Source organism: Elgaria multicarinata, chromosome 1 (genome assembly GCF_023053635.1).
Source record: "Elgaria multicarinata webbii isolate HBS135686 ecotype San Diego chromosome 1, rElgMul1.1.pri, whole genome shotgun sequence".
Taxonomy (NCBI): Eukaryota; Metazoa; Chordata; class Lepidosauria; order Squamata; family Anguidae; genus Elgaria; species Elgaria multicarinata.
The window spans coordinates 3,161,315-3,182,785 of record NC_086171.1 but is presented as its reverse complement, the minus strand read 5'-3'; the positions used below and the strand labels follow the sequence as shown (position 1 = coordinate 3,182,785).

General features: G+C 43.5%; 1 protein-coding gene across 1 annotated transcript in view; it reads left to right on the top strand.

Annotated features, from left to right (window-relative positions):
• LOC134413397 (KAT8 regulatory NSL complex subunit 1-like) overlaps positions 1 to 21,471 on the top strand; it is a 57,095-nt gene that overhangs the window by 21,754 nt on the left and 13,870 nt on the right. The window contains exons 4-7 of the mRNA XM_063147580.1: positions 1,706 to 1,833; positions 8,351 to 8,555; positions 10,573 to 10,738; positions 21,254 to 21,394. Coding sequence (XP_063003650.1) covers positions 1,706 to 1,833; positions 8,351 to 8,555; positions 10,573 to 10,738; positions 21,254 to 21,394 — 640 coding nt within the window. The remainder of the gene's footprint in view (positions 1 to 1,705; positions 1,834 to 8,350; positions 8,556 to 10,572; positions 10,739 to 21,253; positions 21,395 to 21,471) is intronic.

The window sequence follows — 21,471 nt, the reverse complement described above, 5'->3', positions numbered from 1 at the left end:
GACGCACACTAATTTCAGTACCACTAACAGGAAAAACAAACAAACCCTAAGGCACACCCGCGATTCAAAGACACACCCCATTTTTAGAGATGTTTATATGGGAAAAAAAGTGTGTCTTAGAATCGAAGAAATAGGGTAAGATTCTTTGGAAGTTGTTAACATGATTGCAACATGTTTTTATAGTAGCAACAGTTGTGTGATTTACTTAGTAGAGGACAAATCATTTCTAGTCCAGGTGCATATGTAGAAAAATCATTCCGTGAAGGATAGAAATACACCAGAAGGAATAAAGAGGTTTTTGGTTCTAGTAACAGTCTCATGAACAAGCAGCTCGTGAGTACTTCAGAACATCTATGCTGAGGTTTTATATTGAGTAGGGAGGTCATGAAGATGATTCCTTGAAATGGTTGAAATAATTGACTGTCAGCTAATAAGTTTGCCCAGTGTTAATTTCTGTAGACTTGTAGAATCCTCTTCAGGGTTTAATCTTCAACGTATCACCTGTGCGTCTTGCTTCCTGTGTGTTTGGAACTGTATTCTAAGGGCCATTCCTTTTGGTCCATTTGAATTTTATGTACAGCTTTCAGTGTGAAATTTTTATCCTAAATTTTTGAATAAAATATGTTTCTACTATTGTTGCAAGTGTTGCATTTTTAGGTTATGTTTTTTGAGGAAGTCTCTCCTCTTTTGATGAGAACGGCATTTCTTAGGGAAGCTGTAGAAAGCTGGCCATTAAAGATGAATGCCTTTCCTTCCAACAGATACTGGAAATCCTGGTCTTGCTGACTTCTGAAGAAGCCAGACAGCTTTTCCTAGAAATTAAAAAATAAATTTTAAAAATCCCCAGGATGCGAAATTCTGTACCAGATTATTAACGGGTGCAACATACACCAGGAGGCATAGAAACATGTGGCCCTGATTAGAGCTTTCCTGTATAATACAAACTGAGGTTTATGCATTTCCTGTTGTGACTGTTCATGCATCTTCCCTATTACAAGACCTACTTTCTTAAATGCTAAAAATTCATAGCTAAGTTTCCTGTGCTATCTGCTGATGTGAAGGTAGAAAACCTCAAATTGGTACTACAAGATGCTAAAAGAGTCCTAATTTTAAAGATGCTTAGAGAAAAATTGCCTCACAGCTTTTGTCCTAATATTTTCAGCTGTACAGCTGAGTGACAGGTGTGATGTTGTTTGTGTGTTTTGGGAGTCTTACCCCAGGTTGTCTAACATAGCATGTTGGAAATTAATGAATGTGTTAAAAGCCATATTGGTGAGAACAGAAATCTTGTGAGGCTTTTGACATATTGAATGGATTGTGCCATAGATGGATCATAGGATTTGGGCTCTGGAGGGATACTTCCTTAATTCTTAAGTCACTGGCATTTTGGTTGAGATGAAGTCATTATTGAGGGGAAGGAAATCCTGAGCTCTTTCTTTCAGTTTGTGGAAATACAGCTCTTCATTTTTAAATTGGTGTCTGCAGTGTATTCATGGATCTTTTGAATGCAGATGGATGGAAATGGACACGAAGTGGTTCTGGATTATCCCTGCTGAGATGGCAAACTACTTTGAGCTTGGTTAAATTGCTGCTTTTGTATTCTTTTTCTCTTCCTCCCCCCTTCTAGACCACCAAACAGACGAGTCTTCTGATTTATTGTGTCACAAGACTTGCTTGAGTTTGAGTGTTTATTTTTCTCTTGCAGAATTCTCGCCTTGCGCAGTCTTTAAGAAACCTTGTGTGTCAAAATCCCTCCTGTACACCCATCAATGGGTCTCCAGAGCCCCCAAAAGCCTGCACGTCACCCCATCAAGTCAACGGAATAAGTAACTGGTTAGTCTTCCTTTTCTTACAGGTTGATTAGTATGATTTGTGGGGGGGATTTGTCTTGTTGAGTAAATATTATTTCCCAATACCAATTATAATAAAAAGATGCAAAATGGGTGTTTTGAGAGAAGATCTCTCCCGTCTGGATCTCTGTTTTCAGGCCTGAAATAGAACACATAGTTTTGTAACGCTTGTGGCGAGAAGTTGATGCAGGTTACTTGTGTGTGGGTCATAACCTGGGATTGGTCATAGCTTATCTGTATGTGATAGTGATAGTGTGGGAAGCCAAGGCTTTCTATATAAGAACAAAAGAAGTGCCATGCTGGATCAGACCAAGGGTCCATCTAGTCCAGCACTCTGTTCACACGGTGGCCAGGCAGCCGTCGGCCAGGGATGAACAAGCAGGACATGGTCAACAGTGCCCTCCCACCCTTTACAATTTCAGTTTCAGCTGCAGCCATGGGAGAACCTGGTAGGAGAAAGGTGTCTCATTCTGTGGTGAGCAAACTAAACTCTCTTGCATAGCTATTTTCAGGTTTGAGAAAAAGCACTCAATGGACATCTTTTTGGCTTCACTCAAACTTCTTAAGAAGCAATGAAGATCTGTCATGAAAATATGTCTTCAAAACAAATGCTCTTTTATTATTGGTCAAGCTTAGTCCTGTATAGTGTTTTTATGCAATACAATGGAATACATTTCCAATTTTACTATTTTGCCGTGAGATAAAATGCAATCCATTGGCATCTGAAGGGGCCTGCACATGGACTTCAACATTTTAGGCTTGTAATTGCTGCTGTTCCATCATGGTAGAGAAGAGTCTTTTCTCTTGGAATTGGGAGGAAGTCATTAGATTGATTGCAGGAAGGGAAAGTGGCTACTCCTAGAGTTCTTGAGGGCTATGGAGCCCTATGAGTTGCTTGGCTTTAGTCTGGATCTTGTCTATTTTCTCACCTGGTCTATGGTCTCCTCGCATTCTCTTTAGCAAAGATGTGCAAGGGATGTTGTGCTGTTTGAGGCAGTAAGCCTGTACACCAGTTGCTGGGGAACATGGGTGGGAGGGTCTGTTGCACCATGTCCTGCTTCGTTGGTCCCTGGTTGATGGCTGGTTGGCCTCTGTGTGAACAGAGTGCTGGACTAGATGGACCCTGGGTCTGATCCAGCCTCAGGGCTCTTCTGATGTTCTTATGTTCTTATCTGTAGTTCCTCTGAGAGCCACTTGGATGCAGTCTATATGTGAAGGGTAGTGGTTCCTTATGAAGGGTAGTGGCTCCTTGCTGTTCTTCATATCAACTTTGTCTTAGTTCCTCAGTTCAAGAATGGTGATTGTCTGTTTGTGCTGGACCTGGTTCAAACTTCCAGTTCAAACTTGTTGCATATTTAGAAATGAAAGCGCTCTTCAGTTCGCTTTCCTTGTTATTTTTGTTATGGTTCATCTTACCTTAGGTATTTGTTTATGCTTTCCTAGAGTCTTTGCAACTTTCAACATTTTGTATAAATGCCTGCTTCTCAACTCGTATTTTTCCACTCTGGCATTGCTGAATGTTTGACTCATTGAAGGCAGGAGGCTTAAAAAGCAACATCATTAGGTTCATGTTGTGCAGACATGTGTGTATGTAATTGCATGTAAAATGCAGATAGATTTGAAGTTCAAGAAAGGAAACATTTAGTGGAATATTCTATGAAAATTAAGAACCCATCCTTTTAACTGTGCCAGCATGATATTTAAAATGGTCTAAAGGCACTGGTGCTTTTAAATCCATTTGTTAGAGGAACTTTGTGTGCTCCATAATGTTATCCTACTTGTGGGCTACCTCTTGTGGCATCTGGCTGGCTCTTCTAGATGGATCCATCTTGGCTTAATCCAACTTCACAGCTCTTGTTATAGAACACCCCTTAATTAAACTTACATTGGCTTTGCTGCTTCCTCATGTTGGCCTTTCTTGCTGTTCTTGGTTGCAAGGAATTTTTAACATAAGAACCTAAGAAGTGCCCTGATGCTGGATCAGCCCAAGGGTCCATCTAGTCCAGCACTCTGCTCACACAGGGGCCAACCAGCCATCGGCCAGGGACCAACGAGGCAGGACATGGTGCAGCAGCACCCTCCCACCCATGTTCCTCAGCAAGGCTGAGGTGCACACAGGCTTACTGCCTCGGATACTGGAGATAGCACACAACCATTATTTTTGCAAAGAACTGTGTGTGTATATATAACTTTTGTTTATTCTTTGCCATTTCAGAATGCATAAATGAACGTGAAAATTTTGTCTACAAGTTTATTTTTTTGCGTTTGAGCTTTGGCTATTGGGCAGTATAGAAATACAATAAATAAATAAATAAATTTGGAGTAATTTCCTCCAAGGCATAAGTATACTGTTTTTCAGGTAGTTCAGATGGTGATTTTAAGGGCTGCCTTTAAAAATAGAGGGTTGGTTTCATTATTTGTTGGAGCTTCTAATACATCCAACGTATGTCATCTCATGTCCCAAATATGCTTATACTTTGAATACAGTAGGAACTTTGGACTCTCCAGACGAGCCTTTTAAAAAAGAGAGCCTTTTTGCTTAATATGAAGCAGGAGTGTAATAGGAGACTTGGGCAGTATCCAGTATTTCTGGATAGGCCAGCCAGCAGGACCCGCTACTAGTGCTTCCCAAAGCAAGCCTGGAAATGAGCAGAAACACCACAGGTGTTTTCTGTTGCACAGGTGGTGGGTCCCGCTAGTGTGCAAGCAGCATTGGATATTGCCCGCTGGCTGCTTTCATAATGGGGATATGTCCCAATAAGCCTTGGGCTCACATCCTCCCCCTCCTCCCACCGTGTGCGAGGGAACAAGATTTAAAGCAATTTTGAACAAACCACAATTTTCCATTTGTCCGTGGTTCAGGATCTGATCTAATCCTGGTGTGATACCCTGTTTGCGTGTTTGTTTTTACAAACCACAGTTTTAGAAAGCTTTATATCTCATCTCCTCATGCTCAAAGGAGAGAAGAAGAGAGGGGAGTGCACGAGCCCAAGCCATACCACAGTGCGTTCTCAACGCAGCAAAGGTAGATCGTTGCATTTTAACGAATGCAGCCTTGTCACTTGTTTAAAGTGACTTTTCAGTGTTGCCTAAGAATGTAACTCTATTGATATTGGTCATTGTTTGGGCATTGTAGACCTATATATATTTAGAATGGGACATGTATAAAGGTAATGTCCGTTGAAGCAGACAGCTAGTTAATTTATGGGGTCTCCTAAATGGCTGGGGTCAAAGGGCCAGACACCAGAATCTTGGCATGCCATCTCTCCTCCAATTCAAGGGTTGCTTTTGGTGCCATGAGGTTTTTTTGTGATCAAGAGCCTACTTGATCTAAGTATGAAATGGACCATGGTGTTTTGTGTATGATCCTGTATGGTGGTAGAAAAGAACTTCTCAGAATGTGAGCTGTATCAACATTATTCCCTCTTGAATGCTGGCTGTATGTGTTGGAACCAGCTTTTCGCCTCCCTGTTTATGGTGGTTTGATGCTGCCCAGAAGGAGGGGTGCTTCTGTTATGATGGGGTCATTTCAGCTTAAGTTACATTAAGCACATAACTGCCTGCTGTAAGACCTCACAATATAATGGGCTGTGAAACTAAATAAACACAGCAGTGTTTTGCCTGTCTTCTTAAGCTTTTTAATTTGAAGATGCTTAATGCTGATGAAAGAGATTCTAATTCCTGCTTGGGCTGCAGTCTTTGCAAAACGATTTCTTTATGGTATTCAAGGGTGTGTGTCAGCAAAACAGTGCCTGAAGCCCCTAAAGAATGTAATATTATTCATTTCAATTGTTAAGTTTAAAAAACAAACACTAGTTATTCATAGTCCAGTTGAGTACTGCAAGTTCAGGAGAAAGAAGGGGAGGCTCTGCTATGAAGCTCATTGGGTGACCTTGACCAGTCTTGTGAGGATTAAAAAGGGCAGGGGAACTATGTATTTTGCCTTGGAGAAAAGTCAGGCTATAAATGCAAATTGACGATAAATAAAAATAAATCATATTTAAAGTAGACCTGTTTAAATTAAAGGTATGTAAGATAACTATGACTAACTTGAGTCAACCCAATAACATTTTCCTCCCCTCTTGATCTGGGCTGTTCTGATGCTGGCTTCCTGTAGCTCTGCCACCAGTGCTAGCCTGCATGAAATGGGTAGTCCATGCTACCAAATGAATAGCGTTGTGCCAGTTGTCCTTGCAATAGGAGTCGTTGGGACTTGGTAGGCCTGTTTGGTGTGTATCGTGATTGCTAGGTCTCCCATATCCCAGGACTGGAACCAGTAATAGAGGGATAGGGTTGTTTTGTTTTGCCCGTTTCCTTCTCTCTTCTCGCCACATGCACTATAAGAAGCTAATGTGATGAAGTTTGAGATTCCCTGTGACAGAGAATGAAGAGTTTCTTGTGTAGGGCTCTGCGGCTGTGTTCACTCTTCCAAACTTCCTTCCTATGGCTTCTAGGGAAGATGTTACAAACATCATGATTGTATGAAAAATCTCTTAAGTCTCTTGGACAGCTCTTCAGGTCATTTGTGAAATGGGAATATGCATAAATGTAGTTCTGAAGCTTGCTTAATAGCTCTTTAAGGCTTGAAGACAGTTATGTGGAATGGAATCCCCCCACCCCCCAAAAAACGTTTCCCTTCTATGTTTTTCAACATAATGGGGCTGGTTGCTTACTGTGTCATCTGAACCCACTTAATCCAGTCGTAAGCCGTGTTAACCACTGGGTTGTTTAACCCCTCAATGTTAACCCCTTTTGGATTCGGATGACATTCTAAGCAACTGATGAAGGAGCTGCTTGTGTGTTGCTCATTAAAAGCGGAAGTGGTGGTGTGCTGCAGGCAGCGTACATGTTCTTTCCTGATTGACAGCGCATGGGTTATTTAACTCTTGGGCTGTTGTGTCATGTGAACCAGGTCATTTTTTTTAATGTGCTGGGTTGGATCCAGAGATGCCCTTCTGTTAGAGGAAAGCCTCTTCAGCTCACAGAAGAGCTACTTCCAACTTAGTGAAGAGCTTTGTAGGAGAAAAGTGGCCCTAGGTTCAGAAGGAGATTCCTCTATTTTTGCAAGAAGTTAAGACTTTTTAGTGCTCAAGACTTTTTAATATGGCCCATCAGAGTTTGTACCCTCTGTATTTTCCTTATTCATTGTTTCGTATTCTGTAATGTAATTTCCTGACCCATTGTGGTTCGGCATTGTAAGAATTCTTCTGCCATCGCACAAGAATTCATAGAGTAGCACCTATCTATTTTCTCCTTCTATTCAGAGTTCTGCAGGTCCAAACTCCACTTGGTTGGATTCAAAGGTTGCAGAAGCTTGGTCACTCATCCCCCTCCCCCAATGTGCCCCAAACATCTCCCTCAAGGTCAGGGGACTTTCCTGAATAATGTGCACTGTTTAGTTTCAGTGGCTTCCTGGCACTGTTCAGAGGGTCCCTGACTTCTCTGATGGGAGGGGAGAGAACTTACCTGTTGCAAAAGCAGCCTTCCATTTGCATGGTCTTTCGGGTTCACCCCATTGTTTCTTTCAAATAATAACATAATTAATAGATGCAGTACCAATTAAATTAGGCAATTTCAAATACTATATTGATTTTTTTCCTAGGAAGCAAATATGTCTATGTAATTTAAATGTTTTAACTTTTTTAAAAAAATAATAATTCTGTTTTAACTATTTTAAGTTTTTATATTATATTATTGTATTTTATGGGCGTATGTCTCGTTTTATGAACCACCTAGAGAGCTCTTGATTATTGAATGGAATAGAAGTGTAACAAATAAATAATAAATGTTGATGTTGGGGGCATGCTAAAATTAATATTAACAGTTTTCAGAGCCTTCATTTCCCCCCTTAAAATGTAAACAATATAAGAAATGTACAAGGTATTGTCATGTCGTAAAATGTTTACACTTGGTTGGATGCAGGCTTGGTCATACTTGGAGTAGACCTATTCACATCAATGGTCTTAAGTCACATAGATTTCAGTGTGTCTATCGAAGTATGATGGCCTCTGGATCCAATCTAAATTGTTCCAGTAAAAATAATTTCCAAGTAAAGTTTTGAATTTTGGAAAATACCACATTAAGAATACTTAATTGAATGTTTCTCTTCCTATTCAAATTTCAGCTTAAATTCTTCGTTCTGTTGAAAGAAAAAAAAACATACAGCATGTTATATTAATGTGGTATACTTGTTAGCTAAATATACCTAATGCAAAACACACATGGAGTCCAGCTGATTTAGGGCATTGGGAAATTCTCTGGAATACCCACGGCAGTGCTTGAAGGACACAGATAATTGTTTGTTTTGATTGCACTAAAGCCAAACTGGCACAAATAATATCTACCACAGCTCTGTCCAAAATGAGTGTTTCTTCAGACCTTGTCACTCTGACTGGGATAGTATAGTGCTGTGAGTTAATCTGCAAAATTACAACATTGAACTGTTGCATTCCTTTTTCAGAACAATTCTCAATGTGTGAATGTTTTCCTTTTGGCTGCAGTTTCAACACATGCTCCACTAGCAACTCCAAGGATGGTGTGGGTGCTGATAGGCTTCTCAAGAAACCGAAGCAACTGAACAGCAGCCTGCCTGCTGCACCATCTGCCCTTGACAACAGCTGTGTTGCTGCTAGAATCCGTCCAATTTGCAGATACAGGAAACGAAGGCTGGTGAGAGTCAACACAGTTTCTCACCTTAGTAGAAAGGTAGGTGTAAGGTTTCACCTTTGCAGCTGTGGTAGGAAAAAGGCTTTGTAATGTTTGTAAAGTTTAAGACAAGGCAGATTCTGTCTGGTGGGAGCAATTAAATGGTGGCAGCTTTGTTCCACTTGAGTTTCGGGTGTCTAGAAATTCCAGCCAGATTTGTGATTCTTTGGAATTCTGTGGGAGGAGAGCCCTCTTCTAGAACATCTGAGAAACCAAAACTCTCCAGCAATAGATAAACAGTATCCCTCAACAGGAATGCGATTATAGTGCGGTTCTCTGCTTTGTGTGGCACGACTTGCTTTCCGGTTATTTGAGTTTCTTCAGTTCATATTGAATGACTTCACCTTTAAACAGGGGATTTAGAAACTGGTTCAGGCCAACTTCACTTTGTAGCTAGTCTCCTCACTTAGGTTGAAAAGTACTTACAGGGACTTCCCTTGCTAACCCCACCCACCCGGCTCACCCGTCCACATTTTTCCATGTGGCCCCCCCGAGAGCTTCTCTGAAATGGAATCCGGCCCTTGGGCAGAAATAGGCTCTGTACTCCTGTTCTTAAGAAATTAGTGAAATAATAAATTGGTCCAATTTTAAATACATTTTTATTTTCTCATCCCATTAGAGCCCCAGGATGGCGTAAATGGTTCCCTCTCCTCCTTTCTCTCACTTTTATATTCACTGTAACCTTGTGAGGTAGATTAGGCTGAGAGACAAGGTGACGGACCAAAAAGTCACTTTGTGATCTAAGCGTTGTGACTAGGTTTTGAACCTGTCATTCTAGTATTGTTCAGTGTTCTGCCAAAAAGGTGTTTAGAAGCACACAGAGAGCTGTGGAAATAAGCAGTACAAATGAGGCCTGTCCAGCCATTCCACTCCATCTTCCCCCGCTGGTTTTCCTCCCCCTCCCCTAGTAGAAAGATCATTTAATGCCTCCTGAGCATGTTCAGTCCTCATTGGGCAGTTTTGACACCTTTTTTTCTCTCCATTTGTGACGCATGGGATGGACACATTTGTGCCCAGTCTTAGCCATTGATGGGGGTTCATTTCGACTTAGAAACCTTGCTAAGAGAGGACCACAGGCTAAGGCTTAAAAGTCTTATTTATTTATTTATTGCATTTTTATGCCGCCCAATAGCCAGTGATATGGGGCAGAAAAAAATTCTACTCTATCCAGCATAGCCAATGGTGAGAGATGATGGGAGATGGAGGCCAAGTCATCTGGAGGGCCACAAGTTGCCCACATCTGTGTCATTGTCCCTTTCCAGCCTTCCATCCCACCTTCCACCATTCCAGTTTTTCCCAATTCAATCAACATTGGTCTGTTTTGCAAGGGGACAGGACCCACCCACCCCCAGGTTCCTTGTAAAGTTCTTTTGGGCATCTGCAAACCTCAGGATTACTCCAACCCTGCTGATACCATTCTCTTGTGTGTGTGTGTGTGTGTGTGTGTGCTGCCATTTTGACTACAGCTGATTTGTAAATGGAGGAAACGATAATGCATATTTCCTCAACTCAGAGTTTGTACTCCATCATGACGGCCATTATAAACAATGGTGGAACAGTGTTGTTCCAGCAGTGGAACAGTAACTGCTGGTAGAATGGATTTCCCCTTCCCCTTGCAATCCCCTAACTGCTCTGGAGGGTTGGGGGACCCTCCAGAACAGATCTGGGGGACACACTGGGGACTACAGGGAGGAGAAGGACAGGGTTCTGTTCTTTCCCAAACCAGTGTTTGCATATGGAAGAGCCAGGATTCCGAACAGAAGAGATCTGAAAGCAAATGGCAGTTGTGCTCCTTATTCCCCCATCCCTGCTACAGTTGATGAAGTTGTGGCATTAAGAACTCTACTTGTGTGTCTTTGTTCTCTGGAAAAGCACAGTTTTCCCCCTCCTTTTTGAAATATTGGTCTGTTTGGATTGCTTGGGTTGCCACCATCTTTTAACTTAATGCCTGAAACAAATAGTGATTTTCTTACCACTGTAGATAAGTAGCTGTGTGTTCATCTGCTTCTTGTTCCAGCCACAGAAACCTCTCAACATGAAGTGTAACTGTGAACGGCCCAATTCCTGCATTTTGTGTGACTGTAAGGCCTCTGTTCAGACCATTGACCCAGAGACTATGTCTTTAGAGGAGCGGGTAGCTCTCTTGGACTCTGGCTTTCATCCCATACTATCATTTTCTCATGGTGAGTAAAATTACCGCCTCTTCATGTGAAATGAAAAACCTGCCTCTTTAGGTGGCTTTTCTTCATTTGACTTGCACAAGCGTGTTTGCCACAAAGTGGTTCCATAATCTCTCAAGGGAGTTTTTCAGCACTGCTGTTTTCTCATCTGCCACATTTGAGGAAGCTGCATTTCTGTCATATAGGAAGAAGGTGGGTTTGGGTTTTTTGCTGCATCCGTAGAGGGAGGGCTTCTTTGAAGAATGAACATCTCATCTTTTTAAGGCGCTGAAGACTACCATATACATAAGGGGAACATTTCTTTTATCAAGGATATTTGACCCGCAGGAAAAAACAATGCATGACAAGCTCTCACACGTTCATTAATTGTGTTACATTCTTAATGGTATAGTTAAGATAATATGGCAGGATACAAATGTTTTAAATAAATAAATATGTGATACAGCTAGGTAATTTTAGACCCTAGTTTTAATGGTTCTTCTTCGTGGTCTCTGTGCATCACACATATGGGCTCTGCGCCTGCGCGAAGCCCCGCTTCGGGAATCTTCTATAGCTAAGAGGCATTGTGGGCGGGAACCCCTCCCCCTCTACTGCGCATATGCAGAAGGGTTCCCGCCCAGATTCCCCAGTTCTTCTTCGACCGTCATCACGACAGCCTCGTCGAGAACGCTTCTGTTAAAAACAAATAGCTAAGACTTACCCTTCTTCTTCTTCTTCTTCTTCTTCTTCTTCTTCTTCTTCTTCTTCTATCTTCTCTGTTTACTCCTTCAACCTTTTCCTATTAAAAAAAAATTGTTATTTTTCTCTCTTTACCTCAGACTTTATTCTTACTATAATCTGGTCCGTATGGGCCCCAAGGCCTCGTTTAAAAATTGTGCCCGTTGTGGCACTAAGCTTCCACCTTCTGAAGGACACAATTTTTGTGTCATCTGCTTAGGAGAGGGGCATAAGGTAGATGCCTGCCCCCATTGCCAGGCCTTCTCAAAACTTACAAGACGCCACAGAGCGGATAAACTACGGGCTGAGCTGTGGGAAAGGGCACTTGCAGCTGTGGACAAGCCTGCTATGGCATCGCAAGTCGAGCCTTTCGGGCCTCCAGCTGCTGTACAGCCGACAACAAGTCGAGCAGACAGACCCCGACAGGATACCCCTGCAACACCGGGGCGATCCCTAGCTACCTCTGTAGCCAAGAAATTATCAAAGAAGGCAAGAACGCCGAAATCTGCTGAGAAAGAAAAACACAGGAAAAAAGCTAAAGTGCCTCACAAACACGATGCTCATAAGAACAGGGCATCAACGTCGACAACGACTCCCGTGAAGGCACCATCATCAACAGCCCAACCGGCATCGATAACAACCCTTCCATCAGCTTCGATAGCCGACCCGATAACGACTTCATCATTATCAGAGGGCAAGATTAGAGATGCTGCATCCATCCGTAGCAATGATCCACTACGATTAACGACAGGGTCGGTTAGGGCTTCGCCTACGACAAACTTAACTATCTCAGACCACCGTAGACTACAATATCGAGAACGAAAATCGAGTCGACATCGATCTCCAGAATCTGTACACTCCTTCGATTCTCGATATCGAGATTCCGACCTCTACCATTACCGAAGGCAACGCTCTAGATCTCCTATGAGAGACTGGGAGAGAGAGTCGCAATGGTCACTACCGCCAAGACCTGCATCCTATTATGCAGACTGGCGTGAATTGGATGATCGATATCGAAGACACACTCGACTATCACCTCCTCGACGTTGACCTTCGGCAACAGTCTCGGCACCCGAACCGACACTTGAGCACCAAATAACTAGACTACCTGAACATTCGCCACGGGCTGAAGAATTAATGATTCATCAACCCCAACAAACTGAAATCCAGACTATCCAGATTCCTCCTCTCCTCAATTGGTAGAGGATTATTGCTTAGACTCGATATCGGTCACCTCAGCAGCACCATCGATACCGTCGCCTGACTCTATAGTCGAGGCATAGGGATCTGTCTCCCCATCAGAGGGACTAGGACATTTTGCTGATCTTATCCAAAGGATGGCGCAAGCTTTAGGAATAGAGACAAAACAAACCGTAGAAAAATTAGTAGATCCGGTTTTTGAAGCAATATACACGGAGGCAACAACTCCAGTAGCCATCCCTTTTCTCCCAACTCTAACAAAGACGGTCAAGGACCACTGGAAGGATCCCGCAGCGCTCCAACCATCTTCAAAGCGCCTCAATAATATGTACAGAGTCTTCGAAAAGGATGCTGAGTTTCTATTCACACACCTAATTCGATAATAGTTGAGTCAGCGCAAGGTCGATCACAGAGTCTGCACACCGCGCCAGTCGACAAGGAGGGCTGGCGCCTAGACCTGATGGGGCGTAGATTTTACTCTACAGCATCCCTAAGTTTAAAAGTGTCAAATTACCAGGCTACAATGTCTAGGTACCAGCTCTTTTTATGGGATAAAATGATGTCGCTATGCGACAATTTAGGAGATGACCAAAGGGAACTGGCTAGAGTTTTCCACTCTGAGGCCACGCGCATGGCACGACAACAGATTGCAACAGCAAAGCATCAGTCGGATTGTGGAGCAAAAACCATGGTAGGGGCATGCCTGGCTTAGATCAGCGGGTCTTTCCCAAGAAGCCAGAACCCAAATCGAGAGTCTTCCCTTCGATGGTACAGGCCTCTTTAATGCAACAACAGACGAGGCTATGGATACCGTCCAGAAGGCTAGAGTGATAGCAAGAAAGATGGGAATAGGCACAACCCAGCAACAACAGTTTAAACCTAGGAGGTGGTATAGACAACCAACCACCAACACCGTGAGATACCAATCTGATAGACAACAGTTTAGACAACCACTGGCAACTCAGCAGGGGAAGAGACAGTTTCCATCCTCAAAATCTAAATTCCAACGCCGTAAACCGGACTATCAGCAGAACCGACGTCTCTGACTTCCCCACCATACACAAGACGGGTACCCCCTTTGGCAACCGCCTCTCTATATCAACGGAGGCCTGGACTCGAATAACCTCAGACAAATGGGTGCTCTCTATAATCGAGAGAGTTTACAAGATAGAGTTCGACTCCCTACCACCCACGGGGGTCCTAAAAAGAACTACACCATCTGCACCTCTACAACAAGAAGTCCGCTCACTATTAGAAAAGGGAGCAATACAACCAGTGCCAAAACAACAACTAATGCGGGGTTTTTATTCTCGTTACTTCGCTGTCCCGAAGACCGATGGAGGAATCTGTCCCATATTAGACCTACGGGACGTAAACACCTATATTACACCAAGGAAATTTTGTATGGTCTCCCTCCCTATGATACTACCACTCCTCACAAGACATTCATGGTTCGCCTCCATCGATCTAAAGGATGCTTATTTCCATATAGCCATTCACCACGACAGCCAACGTTACCTCTGCTTCATCATCGGCAATCAAGCCTTCCAATTCCGAGTACTACCCTTCAGACTCTCAACAGCCCCCAGGGTATTCACCAAATGTATTGCAGTGGTCTGTGCCCACCTCAGAAACCGAGGGATACAGATCCACCCTTACATCGACGACCGGCTCCTGGTAGCAGACTCAAAACAAACTCTTCAACAGCATATACACTATATTTGCGATCTTATGCTTCAGCTAGGACTCCTAATAAATATAAACAAATCAACTCTTTCTCCAACCAGAACTATAAAGTTCATAGGAGCAATCCTGGATTCACACACTACCAAAGCATTCCTACCCTTAGACAGGGCCATTGTCGTCAAGACTCTGGCAATCCAAGTAATAAAACAACAGATAACAACTGCCTATACAATACAAAGGCTACTAGGATTGATGGCATCAACGACCATGGTAGTGGCCTTTGCAAGACTCAAAATGAGAAGGTTACAACTTTGGTTCAACAAACTATTCAACCCTCTACAGAACGCCAGACGTACCATTCTTACTCTACCACTGAACGTCATAAAATCCCTGAGATGGTGGACGAAACATCACAACCTAACAAAAGGAGTGCCTTTCCAACCCTCGATGCCAACCAAGTCGATCACAACAGATGCCTCCCGCAATGGCTGGGGAGCTCATCTAAACTCCTTAAGAGTACAAGGATTCTGGTCAACAAAAGAAAAGAAAGCACACATCAATTATCTCGAACTGCTGGCAGTCCAGAAAGCACTCAAAGCGTTCGAGACGGAAATATCCAACCGACATGTCCAAATAACTTCAGACAACACAACAGTCGTGTTCTACTTCAACAAGCAGGGGGGAACAAAATCCCCATCCTTGATAAAACTTAACATTCACATATGGGAATGGTGCATTCGACGCCGAGTGTTCCTCACAGCGGTTCATATAGCGGGATTAGACAACACACTAGCAGACACCCTCAGCAGGCATGCATCAGTAGTCCACGAATGGAGAATCCATCCCCTGGTCATCAGGAAGATATTCCATATCTGGGGGAAACCAGAAATAGATCTCTTTGCAACACAGGACAACACAGTGTGCAACCTATTCTGCAGCAGAGCAGGAATAGGAAGGAGATCACTAGGAGATGCGTTTCTCTACAAATGGAAATGCTCCTTCCTGTACATATTCCCTCCATTTCCTCTAATAATGAGAATATTAGCCAAGATTATTCAGGACAATGCAAACTGCATAGTTCTAACACCTTGGTGGCCCAGGCAGAATTGGTTCGCGACACTGTTGAACAGGTCGCGGGGTCTCTACAGGAAGCTACCAATGAGAAGAGATCTTCTCTTTCAGCACCAAGGTCAGATATATCATCCAGACTTAGACACACTTCACATGACCGCATGGAGGCTGATCCCTCAGTAGTGGACAATGACTTGACAGCCAAAATTCAAACAGTTTTAGATGCGGCACTAAAACCTTCCACACGGATAAACTTTAATAGGAAATGGTCTGCATTTAATGCTTTTGCATCCGAAAAAGGGTTTTCACCCACAAGTTGCTCCGTTCATCAGATCCTGTCCTTTTTATTGGTTTTAGTTGACAGGGGCCTGAGAGTTTCCTCTTTAAGAGTATATTTGGCAGCATGCTCCTTTTTCCATGATTACATTGACGGTTTCAGGGTTTTTCCACACCCTACAGTTAAACATTTTTTAAAAGGCCTAGGGAATTTAAATCCACCAGTAAGGACTTTCGCACCATCATGGAATCTATCCGTGGTTCTACATGCACTTTCAATGCCACCTTTCGAACCATTGGCAACCACAGATTTGCGTCTTCTCACATTAAAAGTGGTATTTTTAATAGCAATCACATCTGCAAGACGTGCAAGTGAACTATGTGCACTAAGAATAGACGAGCCTTACCTGGTATTCCATCTTGACAAGGTGGTACTCCGCCCTGACATTCAATTTTTGCCAAAGGTTGTATCTAGTTTCCATGTTAACCAAAACATTATTTTATCAGCCTTTTTTCCTTCTCCTTCATCTACCTTAGAAAGAACCTTACACTCACTAGACGTTAGAAGGGCCTTAGCTTTCTATAAAGATCGCACTGCTCCCTTCCGCCAGTCGCAACGACTCTTCGTATGTCATGGAGAGAACAAGAAGGGCCTACCAGTATCATCTCAGAGACTCTCTTCATGGTTGGTCCAATGCATTACTCTGGCATACCAGCTTCAGAAGTTGGAACCCCCAGTGTCAGTCAAGGGGAATTCCACTAGGGCTGTTTCAACATCATCTGCCTTTCATCGTGGAATCACTGTTCCAGAGATATGCAAGGCAGCAACATGGGCTCGACCAATGACATTTGTGTCACACTACAAACTGGATGTCAGGTCGAGATCCGACTGCTCCTTTGGCAGGGCAGTGTTGTCATCTGTATTCACCTAAGGACACCAACCCTCCTCCGGTGAGTAAAAGCTTGCTAATCGCCCATATGTGTGATGCACAGAGACTACGAAGAAGAAGGACAGGTTGCTTACCTGTAACTGGTTCTTCGAGTGGTCATCTGTGCAGTCACACAACCCACCCACCATACCCCCCTCTTGGTGTCCATCAAATATTATTAATGCTTATCTAGTATTTTTTCAGAAACACCTACAGGTGTCTATATTCCTCAGACGAGGCCTTCAGGTCTCAGAAGAACTGGGGAATCTGGGCGGGAACCCCTCTGCATATGCGCAGTAGAGGGGGAGGGGTTCCCGCCCAAAATGCCTCTTAGCTATAGAAGATTCCCGAAGCGGGGCTTTGCGCAGGCACAGAGCCCATATGTGTGACTGCACAGATGACCACTCGAAGAACCACAGTTACAGGTAAGCAACCTGTCCTTTTATGGAGGGGGTGCTTTAGATGGCCATGTGTTTTACTTCAGTGATGAAGCACACATTCCTCTTCTCCCCATACCCCTGCTATTCTATGGTTTAACACCTTATCCCTGATGCATATTAGACCAAACAAGTATTAAAAGAACGCCGGTTTTAAAAGAAATACTCTGAACATGTGCAGTTTTGCACTTTAAATTCACCTAAGCCAAAGTATAATTAATGAAAAGTGTGTCAGTGACCACATATATCTCTAGCTGGCCCTTGATCATAAAACATTTCTAAACATAAGAAAGAATGTATGTTGCAGCTGTCAGTGGCCCTCAGCGTGCCCAAGCCAGCCCAGGTGCTGATGCTGGAGCTCTTTGCTGCTTCCCCATCACTTATCAGTCTCTGGGTGGTCATTTGGGGATCCCTCTGGGCTGAGGGGTCCTGCGCTTTGGCCCGAAGGCCCAGCCCTACAATGCCTACGGGGAGAGTGATGGGATACTGCCATCTTTTAAAGTTAAGGGTACTGAGGTATAGATCCACCATTAGGAACAATGCTTCAGCTGTTCCTGGGAAGGGAGGAAGGAGAATACACACACCTATTCTTCCTGTCAGGGGATATTTCTGGAGGAAAAGGAGGTGGTGGAGGGAGGGATGCTGCTGGTAGAAGGTGCTTGGACTGCCTTCTAGCAGTGGCACCTAATCACCCATTCTCCATGGTGGCCCTTCCCTTAGGAAAGGTCAGCATGGGGGTGGAATATTGGGTGCTGCACTGGAATGTGCTCCGAGTACCTTCTAGCAGCACCAGCCGCAGCAGCAGTGTCCAGTACTTCCCGGCCCACTTGCCTTGCCTCCCTGGAAAATGCCCAGCTACTCGATGAAATTAGTGTTTCCCACGCCTGGTGTACACAGGCAACTTGAAAGCAGAAATGTAGATGTGTAGACAGTATTTGCAAAAGGAATGCAAACTATGTGCTAAAATTGCTGCTGATGACTCATGTCAGTACCAAAGGGGGTTACTTTTGTACGGCCACTGCTAAGCTGCGGTGCCAGGAGGTGGCCACATTGCATATCCAGTCCCTGCTCGGGGGCTGTTGTGTCATGCAAACCTAGTGAGTGAGTGTTAAACAACCCTCACATAACCCGTGGTCTGTTTAGAGTTATGCGAGGGTTGTTTAACCCACGCAGAATCCATGCTTGTTGGGCAACGTGAACCCCCTTGTGTGGATTGCATATTCAAAATGGTGGCTTCAATTGTCCCACACACGTCACAGCCTTATTGTGGGTTAAATAACCGACAGTGGGCTGTTGCGGTACACAGTCAGCCTCATTTGAAACTATTTGCTCTATGTTTTATCCGTGTTCCCTTACATAAATATGTTGTGTTGTCGTATTGTGATTCTCTCTGGGAAAAAGAATAAAATGTTTCCCTTTATTATTGGTTTAAAAGTTGGCTTTTATCAACAAGGCTTGACTCAATCTGTGAAAGCCAACACTTAATTTTGATGAAGACAGGCTACTAAACAATTTAGAATTCCTATGCTATGATTGGTAGTAGCAATTCTTAAATAACTTTGCTACTGCATATAGTTCCATGTCTGAAGGAAGGAACTCAGGAATGCAACTTAGCTGAGAATGGGAACTTGGTTGCAGCATATGTTACTACTGCATGGGTGTGTGGACATTGTTGGGCACACAGTGGAAACCCACTAGGTCTTAGACTTATAGGTCAGTTGTCTTTAGGTGCAAAAATATATCAGATGAACATAGCATTTAGTAGGTTTACATCATTAATTAATCAACAGATTAATTAAATAAAATTCTCAGGCTTGATTTAAAACGAGAGCCTTAAGAAATCAGTCACTCTGCTTCCCTTTTTCCTCCACTGCTGACGTTTGTCCCCCCAATGTGTTTTTTGTATTTTCTGTGTATTCAAAGCTGCGCTTGTGGCTCTTGCTGGCTGTTCACCTCACCCAGTCAGATATTAACAAAGCCAGGTCAGAAATGAGAAGTGCATTCCAGGCACACCAGAACTCCTGTTGGTGTTGCAAAATACTATTTCTTTTGAAAACAAGAGCTGCTCCCACCTCCTACTTCAACCAGGGTAGGCATTTAAGGTGCACACGTTGAAGAGGAATGTGCAAAGTTAAGACCTTTGTGATATTCCATATTCCTCCCTCTCCTTAATCTGCCAGAACTGCCCCTGCCCCAATTGGCACTTTGCTTCAGCCGATATGACTGGGTTTGCATGACACAAGGGTGCATCACAGGCAAACAGCCATGGTGGGTTGTAGTGTTGTCAGAATCTGGTGTGTTTTCCACACTGTGGCTTAATTTTAGGGAACAAGCCACCCTGAGAACCAATGCCTTGTTGTAGGATTCTTCATATTCATGGTAGGTTGTGGTGTTCTCTGAACCTAGGAAAGCGATCTTATTGTGGGTTGCCCTTTCGGCTGTCTCATACATACAGTTCTGGCCTGGTCAATTCTATGTTTTAACTGTTATAGGGAGCCCTGGATTGGAGTAGGTAACATACAAAGAAATTGACAAGATGAAGGTGCATATAGTGTGCATATTTGCACACTGTTGTGAAGGACTGGGGCAGAAATAATAGTAAGAAAAAGGAGGGAACCCAGTAGTGCAATTTGGAACCATTCTTCTCGATCCTCCCAGAGTGCAGGACAAGGAATAACGGGCTCAAGTTAAAGGAAGCCAGATTCCGGCTGGACATCAGGAAAAACTTCCTGACTGTTAGAGCAGTATGACAATGTAACCAGTGACCTAGGGAGGTTGTGGGCTCTCCCACACTAGAGGCCTTCAAGAGGCAGCTGGACAACCATCTGTCAGGGATGCTTTAGGGTGGATTCCTGCATTGAGCAGGGGGTTGGACTCGATGGCCTTGTAGGCCCCTTCCAACTCTGCTATTCTATGAAACTGAGCGGAAGGGAGACAAATGGAGTAAGTGTACCAAAAGTAGGGGTGGGGTAAAAGGACAATATCTCCCCTTTGGCAATATAATTCTCTTGTATTTAAGTGTTAAACTGACACTCGTCAGTGTCCTCCAGCCTTTCAACACTTCCCTGAGTCTCCAGCACGTCCTGAAACGGGAGTTATTAATTCCCCTCACTTTTCATGGCTCTTTTTTGGTGCAGTTATCGCTTGCACTTGCAGAAGAACGGGAAAAAGTAATAAAAAAATTAGGAAGCCCCGGGAAAAAGTGGTGAATGTAAATGGGTAGCAATTGGAGCGAGGACGGGGCTGGGGCAAAGGACACCAGATGGGCACCTGGGATACGTGCTGGAGCTGGGCTGGAGGACTGAGGGGGAGAACAAGCTACAGCCAGCTCGATCGTCTGTCAGGCATATCGTGGGTTGTTCAGTGAACAACGAACTCACCAAGGCTTATTTGCAGGGTGACTTAGCATGATGTGTGAAGTCATTTCTTAGAATGGGAGCAAATGTGGCAAGAGAGAGAGAGAGAGGAAGGAGCGTTACAGACACGAAGAAAGTGTAGTTGTGTAAAATGAACTACAAAATGAACATGTGTGGACAGAGATCTTTATTAGGCATCATAGTTAGAACTTCCTGTGTATAAAGAGATTGTACCTCTGAATACCAGCTGCTGGGGCTAAATGTGAGGGGTAATTTAATAAGAAGACATGTTCTCACAATGTGTGGAGACTGATATAATAATCACTGGCCAGAGATGTAAAAGTCCGGAATGTAACCAGAAAAAAGTGGGCAGCATGCGGCGGATGAAAAAGCTATAAAAATCCCAACGCCCCTGGATGTTTGGAAAATTTGGGGAGAAAACACGCTGGGTCTCAATTGTTTCCCCCCTCCCCAAACTCTTCACAACTCTAGTGTTGATTCAATATTTTATTTTTATAGGTGTGTGTATGTGTGTTTTCCTCATCTCAACACTGAGGCCAGTCTTTGCTGCTTTATTTAAGTCATAAGTACCAAACAGCCCTGAGAAGTAGATTGCAGCAACCTCTAAACTATAAAAATGGTATATGCATGCATGCGTTAGCGGTCATTCTAATTCACTTGCTGCTGTTTATTGACGGGCTCCTTTTTATCTGCTCTTATCGGTTTTCATTGTTGTTAACTGCCTTTGGTGTGGTGTGGAAAAGGTGAACTATAAATAATAAATACTAACAAGTGAAGCTTTGAACTGTGTATTTCAAAGGAGCTTTTTCCCCCCTCTGTTAATAGGCAGCCCTCTTCATTTACACTTCGAAGCCTTGCTAAGAGAGGACCACAGGCTAAACCATAAACTTCAGACTCTGAAGATACCCCATTGGGGGTTGAAAGACCTGACCAACAACATTTCCTCATCTTCTCTCTCTGCATCTGGTAAACTAAATCAAATATTTGGGGAGCATAATTTGCCTCTTGTAGGGATGTGAAGGCCTGAAACCCCCCCAAAAAAT